The sequence below is a fragment of the Leucopleurus acutus genome, assembly GCF_964270905.1.
Source record: "Leucopleurus acutus genome assembly, chromosome: 11".
Lineage (NCBI taxonomy): Eukaryota > Metazoa > Chordata > Mammalia > Artiodactyla > Delphinidae > Leucopleurus > Leucopleurus acutus.
In genome coordinates this window covers 35,366,277-35,386,034 of record NC_139152.1, presented here as the reverse complement: position 1 = coordinate 35,386,034, position 19,758 = coordinate 35,366,277, and the positions used below count along the sequence as shown (strand labels likewise).

General features: G+C 40.3%; 1 protein-coding gene across 1 annotated transcript; it reads left to right on the top strand.

The window, feature by feature from the left end:
• Positions 1–15,980: 15,980 nt before the first annotated feature.
• Positions 15,981–19,004, top strand: LOC309968101 (cysteine protease ATG4D-like; the record flags this gene model as incomplete). Its single annotated transcript, XM_082849226.1, is given in 6 exon segments — positions 15,981–16,677; positions 16,680–16,684; positions 17,641–17,719; positions 17,796–17,872; positions 17,951–18,070; positions 18,494–19,004. Coding segments are annotated over 6 exon segments (1,161 nt in total). The 3' UTR covers positions 18,677–19,004.
• Positions 19,005–19,758: the final 754 nt, after the last annotated feature.

The window sequence follows — 19,758 nt, the reverse complement described above, 5'->3', positions numbered from 1 at the left end:
TCTTTATCCATTCACCTGTAGATTGGCACTTAGGTTGCTTCTATATCTCGGCAATTGTAAATAATGCTGCTATGAACATTGGGGTGTGTGTATCTTTTTAAATTAGTGTTTTTGTTGTTTTCAGATATATACCCAGGAGTGAAATTGCTGGGTCAGGTGGTAGTTCTATGTTCAGTTTTTTGAGAAACCTCCATACTGTTTTCCACAGTGGCTACACCAATTTACATTCCCACCAACAGTGTATGATGGTTCAAGAGGGCAGATCTTATGTTAAACATTCTTATCACAAATAATAATAATAATAAAAGGAGCAGAAGGGAACTTTTGGATCTGATGGGTATGTTTATGGCATAGATCGGGGTGATGATTTCACTGACGTATTCTTATTTCCAAACTCAACAAGTTGCGTACATTAAATGTGTACAGCTTTTTCTATGTCAGTCACACACCTCAATAAGTGGTTTTAAAAATGAGTTTAAACACCAAAGTTTTATTTTCATTCCAAAACAGCCTAAAATAAGAAAATAAAAAGCACTGATAAATGCACTGAAGAATGATCCAAATCACACAAAAGTGAGTTGTTTCCTCTTTGATATAGTAAGCCACAGTCAGTAGAGGATGCTGTTGCATCTTTTATAAAGTGCTCTTTCAAAGACAGCTGTGACCCTCTACTTAGGGCAGGAAGGGAAAATGAAAGTGAGTCGCAGAGATGGGGACTGCCTGGTGAAAATGATTCACCCAATTTGACTTCCTGCTGGGCAAAACAGCAAGGACTGAAAAAGCTAAGAAAATGTGGGGGAAATTATAAGCAGATGGAGGCTTTGCTGCCAAAGCTCTCCTGAGAGCAATACTCAAAGGTGATTTCAAAGACCAGGAAACTATATAATTGAGCAGCGTACACCGCTATCTCCCTCAATATGTGATTTAGTCATCATGAGAATTGACCATTCCTGGATTTCTGGAAGCTTGACCTTAATTAAACAAAGTTGCTCTAACGTAGGACATGGGTTAGGACTATTTTGATTTACTTCATTGCTTTTTGACTTTTTGGCAAGGTCAAGTGTGTGCACTATGGTTTGCAGCATTTACCCTATTGGCCCAGACTGTAGATTTCTTTCATTTATGCATGGAGATGTATTTTGGAATATGATTGCAAAAAATAATAGAAGCCACTAACACAGGCATTTGAATAGGGCTGAAAGACCCTCAAGGTGGCAAAATTATATGGTCATAAAAAGTGCAGGAGTAGGTAACTACTGGCCAGGACTGTGTACCAGTTCGACTCTTCTCTAGTTGGCAATGTGATTCCCAACAAGTTGTTTTGCCTCTCTGAACCTCAGTCTCTTTATTTATAAATTATTTGCCATAATGGCTTGCATATAGTAAACCTTCAAAATGTGTTAGTGTTATTTATAAATTGTTTCCATTGTCATATTTGATTTTCATAACAGTTATGAGGTGGGTGAACAAAATATTCTTGTCCCCACTTTAGAGATGAAAAAAAGGGGATTTGGAGAGCTTGAGTTGCATGCAGACATCCCCATGCCTAATGAGAGAGAGGGATTATGATTCTGCTTTGTCTGAAGTCAAAGGTCACACTCTTTTTTTGTAATCTACTTCAGTGCTTCTGGTGTAATCATGAGGGTCATCCATGGATCCTGGTGAAATGCAGCTTCCAATTCAGTGGGACTGCAGGTTGGGGCCTGAGGTCCTGCATTTCAGACCTGCTCTGAGGTGGCCAGTGGGCCAGTAGCATCTCCTGGGAGCTGATTAGAAATAAGAATCTTGACTCCAGATCCACCAAATCTGAATCTGCATTTTAACAAGATCCCTGAAAGATTAATTTGTTAAAGTTTAAAAAGCACTGATTTAGAGCAGGAGACAGCAATTTTTTTCTGTAAATGATCAGATAATAAATATTTTAGGCTTTGCAATCTTTGGTGATTCTCTTGTACCTTAAAGTCTCAGACGCTCAGGTTTAATCCACACTTTACTCTTCCATGAGGGCAGAGTGGTGTCTGATGAATTTAGGTCTCACTAGGGACCCATGAGTAATCCTTTTTCTCTGGACAAGTTCTGTAAACGTCAGGGTTTCTCAATTTTTGCCTGAAAACAAGATACCTTCTAGTGGAAAAAACACCTATGTCAATGGCGACTGAAATTCCAGCTGAGTGAAATGTCTGACTCCATGTGAGGTTTAACCACCATTTTTGGATGCTTCTTTGTAAACTTGTTAAGTAAACCATAAATATCCTAAAACAAGAATTTTAAATGGCAGTGCTCCTAAGAACAATGTGGGACTCTTGATTGAATGCAGATGGGATCGTCCACAAAAGATGATTGGAAGTTCTGGGTAAGAGCCAGGAATCTTCCTTAGAAGCCTGTTGCCCAGGTAATTTGAAGCAGGGAGACCTTGGGACACCGTGGCCCGAGCCAACCAAGCCACACCTGGATATGGCACTGCTGATAGAAGAGCTTCAGTGAAGTCTCAAGAAGAATTGACGGTGGAATTTCAAATGATGTTCTTTTGAATTCATGATATCTCAACAAGTTTTACATTGAATACATGTTGAAATGACATTCTTGGATTTACTGGGCTATTAAAAATTTTTAAAAATCATGTCCTTTTATTTTGGTGACTGAATCAGATTTCCGCACATTTACGACATGGCTGGATGTGTCCTCTAGAGGCCATGATAAAATCTGTATCACGTCCAAGGTACTGTTACAGCAATGGTTCTCAAACCTTTTATTTCAGGACCTCTTTAAACTCTTAAAAATTGGTGAAGACTCCTAAGAGCTTTTATTTAGATGAGTTATATCTACTGATACTATATATTTATATATCAGAAATAAAACTGAGAACTTTAAAAATATTTATTAATTTACTGTAAAATAAGTTTAATAAGCCATTACATGTTAATGTAAGTTATATAGTCTTATAAAAAATAACTGTATTCTCCAAAACAAAGCACTGTTATTGAGAAAAATGGCATGGGTTTATGTTTTATAAACATCTTTAACGTCTGGCTCAAGAGGAGACACGTGGATTCTTACATCTGCTTCTGCATTTAATCTTTTGTGATGTAACACACCATGGGAGACTCCACAGTAAACCTGTGAGGCAATGAGAATGATATTAATATCTTAGTATTATTATGAAGATAGTTTTGACCTCATGGACTCTAAAAACCTCATGGAGGCTCCCCAGGGTTCCCTAGACAACACTTTGAGAATCACTGCTTAGAACAATGCTTAAACCAGGATTTCAGAGGCTGGGGAATAAAAGCCCAAACTCTTTATCTTAGCATTCTCAGACCTTCAAAATCTGGCTCCAACCATCCTTTCAGATACTTATCTCCCATTTCTCTACTACCTGAACTGTGTAGTTAAACCAATTGCTATTAATCTTCTAGTTTATTTTTCTACCCTTGGGTTTCTGCTCCTGTATTCTTGTGTCTCTGCTTATTTTAGTTCCTCTCTCCAGGTCACCCTCTGTTAAATCTACTATATCCTTATTGTATCAAAGATAAGATTTTCAAATCTGAACTTTCTCTATTCAGAATAAGTTGCCTTTTCAGAAATATCTTTCTTGCTTTGCTCCCACTGCTGTTGGGTTAAACAGTGTCCTTAAATATTGATTTTTATGATAGTCACTTCAGTGTAATTCTATTTCCCCTCACTAAACTGAAAGTTCTTTGCGGATGCCTTTGTATACCAATCACAGAGCAGGTTTTTTCTTTCTGAAGATGATTGCTAGTAGTATTTTAATGAATGAATAAAGGAAGCGTAATGATTTTTTATATTAAGATGCAGCTATATAAAAAGTATTTTAAATGACGTTTCCCCAAAAACAGTCAAACCTTTTACATAATTTCTATAAAATGTTAGAATTTCAAAAAATAGAACGAATCATAAGATATCAATGAATTCACAATACTTATATAGAATCAAAGTTGATGGTTTATTATTTAAAATGTTACTTAATTCTTAAGATTACATTCATCATATGGCAAGAGATGATGAGCTAAAAAGTGGAGCTAACTTCACCTGTGCTTTAGCAGAAATTTGGAAACACTTTTTATAGAAATATTTTATATAGGAATTATAAATAATTTTAGATGAAACCTACAATGTGTCATTTGGAAAGCCACCATATAGTTCATGGTGGTTTTCTTTTTATTCAAACCGTATAACCAACATGTTTGCAGCCAATGTCATATGTTTATGTATATTTCTCCACATGCCTGAGGAAGAGATAGAGTCTCTTTATCTGTTTGGTATTATCATCCATTAGGCTGTCAGTCTGAAAAGTAACAGTTCTAAACATATTTGAAACAACGAAATATTCCCTTAGCAGGTAGCAGAAAGGAAGAATGAAGTTCCCATCTTCCATAATGTTACTATCCCTCCCTATTATACCCTATTATAAGATTTACAATCGTAAACTTTCAAACTAAAATTTTCTGTGAACAGAATATTTTAAACTAAAACATTTGAAACTTTGAGCTCTTTTCCCATGGTTAAACTACAAGAAAAAACAGAATCTACACTTAACTGTTCATTCAATCCAGCTAAACTTCTTTTAAAAAGTCCACATTGTAATTTTCTCTTAGAGTGGAGAAAACTCAGACCTTCCGCAGACCAAGATTTAATGCTCTGCTTCAAATTTTTGGCAGGTTAGTACACATTTCTAGACTGTTCCTTCATTAGTTCAAAAAAAAAAAGGCGGCAATATTTACCTTGCAAAATTTTGATCACTTATTCAAATGATAATAGTTATGATTTCTGCGGCATTTTGTATGCAGTCTTATTTAAGACATACGACAAACATATGTGATAAGCAGAGTGATTTTCTTTCTCTTTTTTTTATTTTGTGTGTGTGTGGGGTTTTTTTGTTTGTTTGTTTGTTTTCGCAGTACGCGGGCCTCTCACTGTTGTGGCCTCTCCTGTTGCGGAGCACAGGCTCCGGTCACGCAGGCCCAGCGGCCGTGGCTCACGGGCCCAGCCGCTCTGCGGCATGTGGGATCTTCCCGGACCGGGGCACGAGCCCGTGTCCCCTGCATCGGCAGGCGGACTCTCAACCACTGCGCCACCAGGGAAGCCCTTCCCTTCTTATAGAAATGGTTTTTAAACAATTTTGTTCCCTTTTAGTTGAGATGTAATTTATATAAAATAATATCCACAGATTTTTAAGTGTTCAGTTAAATGGGGTTTGACAAATTTTACACCCAGTAACCAACACTCCTATCAAGGTAAGCAATCTATGGGAAACTTGATTTTAATTAACTTGCTTAAGGCTACATAATTAATTGTTGAGCTGGGATTTGAACCTAGGCAGTCTGGTTTCAGAGTCCATACCCTTGACCTTGTTGTTTATCCTCAGCTGCTTTTCAATTTAATCCTGGAGAATAGAGATAGAGAGTGCTGGATTTAAAATTATGCATATCACAACATATATATTGTTTTATTTACATAATTTACATGTATTAAGTACAGACTACACAGCTTCAATTAGCTATTAATTTGCCCATGTTAAAAATCAGATTTACTGATTTAAATAGTTTTATTTTTTCTTATGTAGATACAACCAAAATAGCTTATATCAGATTATTCAATAATGGGAGAAGGACTTCCTGCTATAATCTCTTTCAACTATATTATTAATATTTCAAGCTTGAGACCTTTGTGCTTGTTTTCCCCAACTTCAAGTCCACGTCAGTCTATGACGGCCAATGATAAGTGCTTGTTGGAAACTCATATGACTCACAGAGTTTTATAGAACATGACAGTTGATCCTTTGCAGGCGATAGAGAAAGGAGTTTAGCTGATGCAGAAATAAATGTTTCTCTGCATCATTTGTTGTTTCTCACTGATGTTCTTTTGTTCCAAATGAGGTTTAAAAGATCATTTTACCAAGTTTCATCATTTACTTATGTATACTTTAAAACTAAGGGTCTTCACTTTGAACAGTTTTATTTAGGGTGGGGCTGTTTCTGGGAAGGATTTGTAAGAAATGTAAAGTATCCAACTACATGAGTAATAAGCATGACCTCATAACGTGAGAACCTGAAGATAACAACACAATGGCACTTTGGATTTGGGTTATGTTATCCTTCTGAGGTGCTGAAAGCACTTTGTGGACAAATACTGAATTTTTATACTTTAAGGTTGACTGTAAATTAAGATAAACATTTTATGCTGCTTTGTGGAATATTTTATACTTGCTCCAAATTATCTCTCTCTGTACAATGGCTTTGAAGCTAACAAAGAAAAGGCAAGGAGGAGGTTGACTTTGGTCCAAGCAATCATTACAGGTAATCTGAATATCCCCCCCCACTACCGACTATTGCAGAAACATGGTGAAAAACAGTGAAAAAGGGAGAGAAAAGGTCCCTACGCTAGAAAATCTGTACACAATTTGTCATCAACTTATTTTTGATCATTTATGTGACTCACTCTTTTATTCATTTACCAATGTTTATTTTATTATTCTTTGTTGAGCAAAATGTGCTTAATAAGTGTATATTTTACCAGATAGTACAAATAGGTCCCCGACTTCGAAATTTTACATTTTAGCAGTGGGGATACCCAAATCAATATAATATTGGACAGAATTTAGGAAGCACCAAAAGACAAGTTATATCTGCATAACAGGAAGATGTAGAGGAGGCAAACTCATGAGATCTTGTTGGAGCATAAAAGAAGTTTTCATGAAAGAGGCAGCATTTAAATGGTAACTTGAATCACGGGTAGGATTTCTAAAGCAGATGTTTAAAGGGAAAATGACTAAGTATAACTTGGACAAAGAGTAAGTAGTGCTGATTTTCGGGGTATGTTAATGGAGCACTAAATAGTCTGGTTTGCGTGAAGCATAAGCAATAGGAATCATAAAACAAGAAATAACTTGGGACAAAAGCTTGACATTCAATTGTGGCAAAAAGCCATGGAAGAATTCTAGCTGGAAATTAGTATCTTTAGAGCTGTGCCTACCAATGTTTAGTCTACAGAGAAGTCTAGTGGGATGTGCAGGAGAGACTAGTGATGTTGGAATCACCCTGGAGTAACCAAACTAAAGTGGTGGCCATGGAAAGAAAAAGACAGAAGATCCAAGCAAACTGCAGAAATGGAATCAATGGGATGTGTCAGCTGAATGCACAAAGAAGGAGACTAAAAGAAGGTTTAAGAGAGAACTGAGTCTTCCACTTTGGTGGGATGCTATGGCAAACCAATGTCCCTACTGTACCAACTAGAAAAGCTGGATAATTTTTTTTAAACCCTATTTCTAAAGGCGTCAGAACAGCTAAGTAAGCATTATTAGAACAACTGAAATCCCAAAGAGGAGGAAGCTTCCTGAGCTGAGCGGAAGATCTCTAGCTGTTTTCTTTGTTTCTGCTTGGAGATTTTGCTGATTCTGAGCATGGCCACAGGCAAACTTTGGAGTTTCCCAAGCAGAGAGAGCCCCCTCTGGGGAAAATAGAGATCAGCAAAGCTGTTGGCTTACGGGTCTGGTGTGACAAGTTAGAAAATTGAGATGACTCAAATTCACTTTTTTTTTTTTTTCCCCAGAGCATATTTGCTAAATTCTGCTCTGTTTAGAAGGCCAGGAGCTAGTCCTAAAGGCCTTAAAGGCAGAATGAATGTATCCTAGTGTTGTAGGGCTGAGGAAACAGAGACCAGCCTCCAAGAATTCCACAGGCCTCCGCCTCAAGACATTTGACAGATTTAGAAGGATGTCTGGAAACTCTGAAGAGCAGAGCTAGGTCTCATTCAGGGTTGAGGTGACAGAGGTCTGTCAGGCTTCCATCCTAGGCCACGCCTTAGGAAAAAGGAAAGACCCAAAGGGAGGAGAATGGGGCAGAGGAACAAGAGTTGTCTTATGTTGTGTTGAAATGGCCAGGCCTTTACAACTTGCTCAATCCCCAAATGCATGCAGCACTGGACAAAGCAGGGAGACTTGGGGTGCAGTGCTCCCCTGCAGTTGAGGCAGACCCTGAGGGAGCTGACAATGGAGGCAGTCTGCTGGTAACGCTCCCTACGGCAGGGCAACAGGCCTTTCTTGAAGATGTGGGAGATATATCTGCATGTCTATCTGCAAATGGACTACATAGTTCAAGTGAAAGAATAAGCTTGTCAGACTGGATAAAGAGCCAAAGATTATTACAGGCAGTTTACAAGAGGCCTCTTAAATACAAGTACACAGAAAGTTCAAAAAGACAATGAAAGGGAAAAAAAACTATACCTTACAAACACTAACCAAAAGAAAGCTGATGTGACTATTCCTATAAAAGAAAATGTAAACTTTAAGGCACAGAGCATTATTGAAGATTAAGAAGAATATTTCATAATGATATCGGCCAGTAAAATCTGGATGTATCCAATTATAGTTTCAAAAGAAAGGAACAGACAAATTTGCAATCTTAGTGGGAGACTCTAACACAGCTTTCTCAACTGGATCTGGAAGATACGGAAGATGTAATGAACACGCATAGAATATAACTTCCAACAGCAACATAACCACATTTTTTTCAAGAACACATGGTACATTTATCGAAATAAAATCAAATGAAAACTCTAGCAATGAAAAGCATGGTAACAGGAAAGAGGAATGCCTTTGATGGGCCCACTGACAGACTCAACAAGCTAAGGAAAGCATAAGAGGACATGAAGATAGGTCAAAAGATATTACCCAAACTGAAACACAAAGAGAAAAAAAAGACTGAAAAGAATAGAATAGAGCGTTCAAAAGCTGTAGGACATTATCAGTCAGTCTAATAATATAGAATGGTATGCCAGAAGCAGAAGAGAGAATTGAACTAAAATTGTATTCCTTGACAAACTGTTCTTCGTCAGTTGAACGGTAATTTTGTGAGTTATTAATTAGATTTTTAAACTAAGATAGTGTTTATGAATTTCACTGTGTATTTAATAATGAGATTGGCCTATAGTTTTCTCTCTCTTCCCTCCCCTTTCTCTCTCTGCCTCTCTCTATTTATATCTCTTTCACTGTCTCTCTGTCCCTTCCTCTTTTATTGGTACTATATCAAGTTTTGGTAATAAGGTGTCTGGTTTGATAAATGAACTAAGAATCTTTACATCCTATTACTATAGTCAGGGAAAGATCCAGTATATCCTGAAATTACCTGTTCTTAAGATTAGAGAAAAATCAGCTGTGAAACCTTCTTGTATTTGTGCCCTAATTATGATGGAAGAACTTTCATAACATTGGTATGTGCTTGCTTTTACTCAGGGTTGTTTGCATAAGAAACCAACCTAAAAGTCGAAGATTTAACAGCCATGTTTTATTCCTACAGGTCTTCAGATTATCTGTAACAGCTCTGCTCATCTGCACTGACCTTGCTTATTTGTCTACAGACTGATTTCTGCTGGGCTTGGCTGGCATCTCTGTACCGTCTTCCTTGGAGAGGTGGCTATAGAGGTATATCCTTTTTTTTCCAAGAATAATTTTTATTTTATTTCAAATACCTTCTAAACAAATGGAATATGACACAACAGAACTTGTTTTTATATGACTATCTCTGAATCAGAACCTCTATATACATGATAAAATCAAAGAAGTTGCAGACAAATCAGAAATTCTAACTTTGAAACAAAACTAGAACTTGCTATCATTAGACTGCAAATTCTTAAACAACTGAAAAAAAGATCTCCCCTAAGTTATCAAATAAGAGGAATTATTTAAAAATTAATGAGCCAAAGAAAAATATTTGGAACTAGCTTATAATTATTTTTCTTATTTTTCTCCATATCCTTTCCATGGCTGTGTCAGAGGCAAAGAGAGAGGGCAGAAACACCTGAAGCCTCTGAAAGGTTAGACTCAGACAGGCATACTCACCCTTCATCCATATATTATTGGTTAAAGAAAATCTTATGGTCAAGTGCAAAGTCAAGAGGTAAAAAAATACATAATGACCAGGGTATAGATATACGTAGAGTAAGGAAACTGCCACACATTTTAAATCCCTTTGGTTTATGCAAGCATTCTACCTCTTCTTTGGTCAATTTTTATATTTTGCAAAGAAATCATCAATTTCCTCTGGGTCTTAAAAATGCCTATTATAGATTGTAGATGATATTCTTTCCTAACTCATAGTATTAACTGTATTATGTCTTCTCATTTCTAAACTTGTATGATTTTTCTTTCTGTGTATTTCCCTTAATCAAGCTTGCTAGAAATTGTTGTTTTCTAACTGGCCTTCTCAAATAATGCAATTGAGTATATCTATACTTTCTTAAATATTTTCATTCCTATTTCTCATTTTCCAAGGTTTGATATTGATTTTTGTCTATGTATTTTCTTTTGGTTGATTTTGCTAATTTTTCCCTAATTTTTACACTGTATTCCTTCCTTAAATTTGATACAGTTTTAGCTGTCTCTGGAGATTTTGGTATAATGTTTTCTTTTTTCTGTGTATAGTTTTGTAATTTTTGTTTTTAGCTTGTGATTTAGAGTTTCTTTAGAAAGATAATTCTTAATTTCCATATTGTACCATATAATCAAGTTTCCCCATTACCTGTTTATATTTTATTTAATTGATTTATGATAAAAAATGTAGTCTGTAAAATCTCTACTATTTTGATTTCATCTAGGTTTGTTTGTGGCGAAATAATGAACTGATTTTGCATCTATACCAGTAAAATTTTAAAACTGTCAATTGTCTAATATTTGCAAGCAACATCTTTCTCTCTCATGCCCACTGTCTTCATACACATGCATGTACACATACACATGCACCTATACATTAAAGGGAGGAGGTTGGTTTTTAAAAATATTTTGTTATAACTTTTTTCCTACTCTCCTACTTTTTTCCTAATCTCCTATTCTCAAGTCTTTTAAGAGGGGAATTAATCTTGATCACTTTTAATTTTCTAAATAATATATTTGATCTTATTTCTGCTCTCTGTGTATTCTGTGTACTTGACTTTGTTATTTAAAAAAAAAATTCCAGTTGTTAATTTAGAAGTGAATTCTGCTGTCTATTCTACTAACGGTTACAATTTATCATGTTTGTTACAATGAGGTAATGGTGTTATTGACTGAGAGATGTCAAGAGAAGTGGATGTAAAATGTCTTCAATGACAAAAGCTAAGGAATGTGAATGATATCACTCACAAGGAGTGAAGATTCTACCAGCCAGGAGAAGCTCCTTTTGTAATTCTCACAAGGGCTTTCTTCCTTGATCTCCCTCACATCTGGCTGTCCTGAAAACTGGCCTGCTCATCAGAAGAAAGTGGCTGATATAAACAATTCCAGCACATTCCAGAATGTTCACTGAGATATTGGACAAAACAAAGATCAATTTCCCCAAAACCCAGAGTACTCCTCAACAGACTCAGGCTTCAGCTTGTCTGAAGACTGTTCTTGTTACCCATTCCAGGACCCCAAATGACATCTGTGTCAACTCAGCAACACTTTTCTTCTCTTTTTCTTTCCTTCTTTTCCTTTTTCTTTCTTTCCTTCTTTGGTTCTTAGTTTCCGTATTATCTTTCACTTCTCAACCAGAATTATTAGGAAGAGGATATATCAATTAAACATATCAAAATATTTGATCATTATTATTAATGAAATGATTTGTTCTCTGAACCTTCTCTACTTTTAGTAGACATTGGGCATCGATCCCTTCACTCTCATCAGTAGGTATGACTTTTCTCGAGTGTACTTTATATTTTTTGTTTTTGTAAAGCATCCTCACTGACATGTAGCCTATCACAAGCTGAACTGATTCCAATTAGCTCCCGTTTCCCAGAAGTTCATAAGTCATGCTGCTACTTCCAATTCGAGTGTCTTTTTTACTTTGCGATAATATAAGAACTTATTAATACATTTCCCCTCTTTCCACTAAATATGCCTGTCTTAAAATAGACATATCAAACAATGTGTTCAAATTAGTGTTTTCCCCAATTTTGAATTCTCCATTTCCCTTTACAATAATGCTGGAGTTGCACATAAGTGTGCTGTTTCCATTAAGTGTGCTAATTTTGTATGAAAAGTAAAAAGGAAATCCCAACCCTCTCCAAGGGCACTCCAAACACTACGCAAGAACAGAATGCATGATAGCTCAGAGATCATCCAGTTCGATAGGCAAGGGATATGAAATGGACATTAGACACAAATAAAACTCTTCAGATTTTACCTAAAACTCTCTCCTTCTAGCTTTTCATGTTCATAGTTATTAAAGCCATTTTAAAATTTTATCTCAAGCAGTTTTAGTAGTGTGCTCTAGTTTCTTAAAGACTTTTAGACAATTGTAGACATAATTATTAAGAATACTGTAATCATCAGTATGTCTCAGTCCAATCAAAACCAATTAAGAAAGAATGCTAGAAAGCATAATCCAATTGACATCAAGAAATGTCAGCAATGTTTACAACTTTGCCCAGAGTTCAAAGCAAGGCAATTTCTTTAGGTCACAATATTTTTATGTTCTTGTGTTCCATCAGAAGCAGCTCATAAAAGATGCTAGCATGTTTAGATTGTGTACAGCTGTGAATGATACCACCCACAGAGAGCAAGGCTCTGACCAGGTGTGAGAAATTCCTTGTAAAGGGTTGGGTCCTGAACGCCCACCACCCTTCCTGACCAGCCTGTTCTGCAGACTCTGGCTACATGCCTGCAATGAAGGTCAATTTCCCAGAAACACCTTTCCTTTTTTGATGCTTGTGATCAAACACATATTTCTCCACGCTTCAACAAAAATAAGATACTGACCCACTGCCCAACACACGAAGGCATTCTTATTCCCAGCTGTGCATCTCCTTATCAAGATAAGACCTTTGGCACATTTTTATTTTCCCACACTCCCTCATTGAGGTAGGAGAACTTTATTTTACTTCTGCCATCTTACCCAGCCCTACCTCACTAATTCCCAGATCTCACTAAAACAGCCCAAGTTTTTAATTCCAACCTACTATTAGTTTCCCCTTTGAGTATATATTTCAAGTGTCATTAGTAAAGTGCTTGAACAGTGTCGAGCACAGAGTAAGTACTGTAGGACCATATTATATTCGCATAGAACTGCAAATTATCTTTATTTTAACCTACAGGTAAAAAAAAAATTAAAAATAATTATTGATGGCTGATTTGTAACTTGTGTGACCTCCCTGATTACCTGTGTGATTTTGGATACTCCAGGATAATGGCCCTGGCAGTGACCTGTTTCATTCTGAAACTGTTGGGAAATCTAGAGTATGTCTAAGAGGTATAATCCATTTGTTACTCATACTCAAGGGAAAATGACTTTTCTGATGAGGTCTAGTTAAGAATTCAAGGCATCATCAGTGTAAAGGAAATGGAAATGCAAATAAGGGCCCTGAGAAATTCAGTGTTTTTTATGAGTGGAAATAAGACATATAAAAATTTTAATTAAATAAAGATTCCCTTTAGTTGTTAAGTTGTAGAATGTAGAAAATTCTCTGTGACATGTCCCTGCTGTTTTATCAGCACGACTGTCTCATAGAGTGGGATATTAGGATAAAATCCTAAGCAAATATTTACACTATTTCAAGAACAACTCTAAGTCAGTTGTTGGAGGAAAATGGATGATGTCAAGGAAGGAAAGAAATGTAGATTTCTGTAACCTGTCTCTGCCATAATGGGTAGAGATTTGAGAATGAAAGAGGGATTCAAAAACTGCTCAGTTAGGAAGTTGTATCAAAGGTACGCTACTGGCTTTGTGGGTGGCCCATTAAAAGAGAAGAAAACAGGGGAAATAGAGATAAGTAGCAGAGAAAAAAATACATTTAGGAGGGAGAAGTAAAAGTTTACAAAATAAATACGCAATGAGTAAGTTGGTTGAATCCACCAAATAAAAAGAGAGATTAAAATTGACTTCAAGAGGAAACTTGTCAGAGCGGCTCTACACCTAAATCAGAGCTAAAGGTTCAGGGCAGCATGCGAAAATAGATCCTGTGCAACTTCCTAAAACTCACTGCAGTCAAACCTATACAGCTTCCCTCCTATTCTTTTTTTTTTTTTTGAGTCTTATGAAAACAATGACCAGGAGTTTATTACTTTGAACTTTACCATTTGATGACCATACTGATGAAGGAAAGAACGTAATATCATGACAACATAAATAATTATTGGAATCTAGATGTTCAAGAATGACCATCACTGAATAATTGAGAGAAAATAGTCATGTCGGACTCACCAGAAATTAAGGGAGTTGTCTTTAGTGGGGTAGAGATGGTATGTCAAACAAATCCAAGATGAATTCATGGATTCGATGGTGTCTTTGTAGTTTGGAAGAACAGATTTTTAGGTAGGGAGTTCTATTTCTTGGAGTGCTGGACTAAGACCCTACTAGAAAAAAAATCTGCAGGAAAATTTAAAACCTGGAAGTAACACATAAAACAGTTACCTGAAGGTACTGGGCAGTGAGGGGAAGACAGACCTGAAGGGGAGTCTATGCTCACTTGAAGGAGGGAACAGAGGGCATTCTCTTTAAGTAAATTTCCCTCTCTGCAGCTCTTATCCTGAGCTAAGTGCAGTCCAGGAGATACACACAGAAGGAGTTGGGGCTCATGTGGAAAGACCCAGACCTTCTGGCCAGTGAAATTAGAAACATGTAGCCACAAAAGCTGATCCACTGAAGAGACTGGGTAAACCTCACAAGGATAAGAGCCAAAATGTGGATCCCCAGATTCTGTCTGCCTACATTTTTGACTGACACGTGAACAATGCATGCGTGAAGCAGAGCCAAAGGCAGCCCAGCTAAAGGCAAAAGACCTGAACTGAGATGAGAGAGGCCATTCAAGAAATCCAGCAGTGTTTGAAGTTCAAGCCTAGTGGAGAAAATTATTTGCTAAAAGCAAATGTTCATCAGGGAAAAAGAACAGAATTCACAATCCCCACAACTTAAAATTCATAAAGCCCAGGATACACTGAAGATTACCCAAAATGTGAAAAACCAAGGAAAAAACACATTTTCAAGAGAAAAAGAATTCATCCAGTCTGAACCTAAGATGAATTACATGTTGAAATTTTCAGACAAGGATTTTAAAGTGATATTATAACTATCCTCAATAAAATAAAATAAAACAAAACCCAAAACAGAAGAAAACCTGAAAGACATGTTTTCAGGGGGTAAAAGTCTCAATGGAGAAATGGAAATTCAGCCAAAAAAAAAAAAAAAGAGAGAACCAAATGGAAATTTTAGAACTGAAAAATAAACTATGAAATAAAGATGACTTAAACAAGTGGAGGGATGTTTTCATGAATTGCAAGACCATGTTCATGAATTGGAAGATTCAATTTTGTTAACCTGGCAATCTTCCTTAAACCAATATGGAGATTCAATGCAATCTTACTCAAAATCTGAACAAACATTTTTAAAGAAATTGATAAGCCAATTAAAAATTTCATGTGGAAATTCAAAGAACCCAGAATTCTCTAGGTCAGTGGGATTACACATGTTATCTACTGATGGAACTATATAATTCCTAGCAAGAAGAGAACAGCACCATGCCATTTACCCAGCAACTCAGCTATCCAGAGAAAAGCAGATGACACATAACAAAATGTCTTTGTGGAGGAATAAAACAGCTATGCAAGTCTCCTGCTGTTAAGTCCGAAACATGTTGACATAGACAGAATACATAGTTTTAAGTGAGTGTGTGTGTGTGTGTGTGTGTGTGTGTGTGTGTGTGTGTGTGTGTGTGTGTGTGTGTGTGTGTGTGTGTGTGTGTGTGTGTGTGTGTGTGTGTGTGTGTGTGTGTGTGTGTGTGTATTTGATAGAACATCAAGTCCATGACAGGATCCTCAGATAAAAAAGGGTTTCAGCCGCTAAAATGGCGGCGGCGGCGGCGGTGACACCGTCCCGCACAGGGCCCGGGGGCCTGGTCGCCGTGCCGGGGGCCCACTAGCGCCTTCCTGGGCGCCCGCGTCCTGGCCGCGTCCTGGCCCCTGGGGCGCTCGAGCGCGGCCCCTGGGGCCCTCGGTCAGCCCTCCCGGCGCGCCCATGAACTCCGTGTCGCCGGCCGCAGCTCAGTACCGGGGCGGCAGCCAGGAGGACGCGCGCAGCCCCGAGGGCCGCAGGCCACGGCGCCCCCGAACCCCGGACCCCAACGGCCTGGGGCCCTCCGGAGCCAGCGGCCCCGCTCTTGCGTCGTCCGGGACCGGCCCGGGGGAGCCGGACGAAGTGGACAAGTTTAAAGCGAAGTTCCTGACAGCCTGGAACAACGTCAAGTACGATTGGACGTGGTCCCTGGGCGCGGGCCTGGGTCCCCCTGAGCCATCGAGGTTGGCCTCTCCCAACCGGTACCGTGGGCCTGCCCACTGGATGCCTCCGCGCTGGGCCCAGGCTGCCCCTGAGCCGGAGCAGGAGCGCCGGCACCGGCAGATTGTATCCTGGTTCGCTGACCATCCCCGGGCCCCCTTCGGCCTACACCAGCTGGTGAAGCTTGGGCAGAGCTCGGGCAAGAAGGCGGGTGACTGGTATGGGCCGTCCCTGGTGGCGCACATACTCAGGAAAGCTGTGGAGAGCTGCTCAGAGGTCACCCGCCTGGTGGTGTACGTTTCTCAGGACTGCACAGTGTACAAGGCGGATGTGGCACGCCTGGTGGCCAGGCCAGACCCCACAGCTGAGTGGAAATCCGTGGTCATCCTGGTGCCAGTGCGGCTGGGTGGTGAGACTCTCAACCCTGTGTACGTGCCCTGCATGAAGTAGTTACGGAGCGCCAGTTATGTGCCAAGAACTGTCCCAGCTGCTGGGGATTCAGAGGTGAACAGGCAACAACTGATGCCCTCTGGGAACAGACGTTCTAATGGGGGAATAACAGGCAGTGTATGTGGAACCAAATTGACAGCTGTGGTGTTACAACTCGGACTCTAAAGGAACCAAAATTAACACGATGAGGGGCAGATGCAGGTGGCTGCACAGCCTAGGAAAGCCCCTCTCTAGCCAGAAGCAAGAGAGAAGCCAGAGGAGGAGTGTTCCGGGCAAAAGGAACAGCAAGGCTGGAAAGACCCTGATGTGTTTATACCCGGAATAAAGACCAAAGATCCCTCCACAGCCCACAGGGCCCTGTACCATCTGCCCACACTCTCCAACTCACTTCATTCTGCTCCAGCCACACAGGCCTCTTCACTGTTCTCAGAAGACACCTGCCTCAGAGCCTTTGCACTTGCTGTTCCCATCACTTGGAGCACTCTTTCCCAAGATGCACTTTTTTTTTTTTAACATCTTTATTGGAGTATAATTGCTTTACAATGGTGTTAGTTTCTGGTCTATAACAAAGTGAATCAGCTATACGTACCCCAAGATGCACTCTTAACTCTCTTAACTCTTTGCTAAAACGTCATCTCTCAGTGAGGCCTTTTCCTGATTCCCCTGTTTAAAATTGCAAAGCCTTCTTCCCGCCTTTATTCTTTCTCCAGTGTTACCACCTTGTGACACGTGACGTGACTTGCTCATCTTGTTCCTTGTTCTCCCGCACTAGAACATCAGCTGCATAAGGGCAGGGTGTTGTCTATCTTGGTCACTGCTACCCACCAGGGCCCAGCACAGGCTTGGGTTTGCACACATTGGGCCTTTGCTATGCATTTGTTGACAGTGCTTACAATGCTCACTGACAGCACCTGCTGTGAGTCCTTACCTTCACCCACTTTCTTCCCTGCAGGAGCTCCTGCGTTCAGAGCTGTGCCTTGGCATCATGGGGGGCAAGCCACGCCACTCGCTGTACTTCATTGGCTATCAGGGTAGGCCCACCCCACCCTGCTTCATCCCATCCCACCTTACCCTCTTCCACCCCTGCTCACGCTTCCTCCCCTGCAGATGACTTCCTCCTCTACCTGGACCCTCACTACTGCCAGCCCACTGTGGATGTCAGCCAGGCTGACTTCCCCCTAGAGGTGAGCTGGGATCCCCAGGGTGGGGTTGGAGGCCTGTGGAGGGTTCCCCCCCGAGCCTCCCTTGTTTGTCTGCCCCAGTCCTTCCATTGCACCTCACCCCGCAAGATGGCCTTTGCCAAGATGGACCCGAGCTGTACTGTGGGGTTCTATGCTGGAGACAGGAAGGAGTTTGAGACGCTCTGCTCAGAGCTGACCAGGGTGAGCAAGGCATGCTGGAGGGTGGGAGGCAAAGGGCAGGGCAAGGGTAGAAGAGGAACCGAGGCTTTGAGGCCAGCAGACCTGGCAAGGCCACGTCCAGGCTATGTTGTTAAGATTATTATCCTGACCACAAGCTGCAAAAGCCCAGCTCTAATTAGAGCAAAAAGAGGCATGAAATGAAAAATTTAAGTGGACAGCTGCTTCCAGGGGGTCAAGTGGTAGGACCCTGCCATGTGCTCATCACTGAGCCAATCACTATAGCCAGGGCACAGAAGGTGCTGATTGGCTGGCCTGCATCACTGCCCTGGAGGGATGGCAGTTGAGTTCAGGAAGCACCTGATAAATATACCTGTTAAGATAATTACACCTACTAGGATAATTAACATGGCTTGGGGGCTGAGCTCTTCTCTCTCCTCCCACCAGCTCCTCAGCTCCTCCTCAGCCACAGAGCGATACCCCATGTTCACCCTGGTTGAGGGCCATGCTCAGGACCACAGCCTGGACGACCTCTGCTCCCAGCCCTCCCAACCCACACTGCGGCTCCCTCGCACAGGCCGGCTCCTCAAGGCAAAACGCCCAAGCTCTGACGACTTTGTGTTTTTATAAAGGGAGGGGATGAGGGAGAAGACACGACCCTATTTATTTTTTTATTTATGTCACTCTGGGTGTGGGAGCTTGAACTCCCCTCCCTGACAAGTGCAGCTGAGAGCAGTCCAGGAAGCCTCCGGGCCACGGCCATTCAGCCAGGAACAGAGCCCGCACACCTGCCTCCCACCAGCTGGGCCCTCCTCACCCGGCAGGGAGGGAGGGCCCCCGGGCACCCACTCAGGGCCTGACTCAGTACTGTAGTTTGCACTGGACCGTCCATGCCCCTCACCGGTCCCAACGCCCCCATCCTGCCAAGGGCTGGTGGGAGGGAGGAGGGGCTGTGACCAATGGGGGCTAATAAAGCTGTTTGACTTGAAAAAAAAAAAAAAAAAAAGGGTTTCAGTGTCTACTATGGTTGGGAAATAATTCACACCTCATCATCTCTGGAGATTCGCTGTGCCTAGTTAACTGAGCCATGGCTCTGAGATTTACTGCAAGTCTAAGCCTATTTAACATTATCTTTCAGTATACACAACTTGAGAAAATTATTTGGATAATATAGAAAATTAAGATTACTCATGTAAATGTCTTGATCAATTATTGTCTACTGGTGGCATTCAGTTCTTCTTAGGAGGGATAAAACAGCAAAACAGGGGCAGTGGGACTGTTGCTGGAAGTGAACATCTTAAAAGAATAGCCATCATCTAGCCACCCCCTAATTAAAGAAAAAAAGAAAATGAATTCTTCACAGTCCAATAGGTACCAAGAACATGCATGTCATACTACTTAGTAAGATAGAATTACTAATAAAATGATCATAATGGCCATAATAGAGAAAAATTGATATTGTACTCATTCTACATATTGAATAAATTTCCAAGTGGTATTAATTCTACCATTAAAATGTCTTTAGGGCTTCCCTGGTGGCGTAGTGGTTGAGAGTCCGCCTGCCGATGCAGGGGACACGGGTTCATGCCCCGGTCCGGGAAGATCCCACATGCCGCGGAGCGGCTGGGCCCGTGAGCCATGGCCGCTGAGCCTGCGCATCCGGAGGCTGTGCTCCGCAACGGGAGAGGCCACAACAGTGAGAGGCCCGCGTA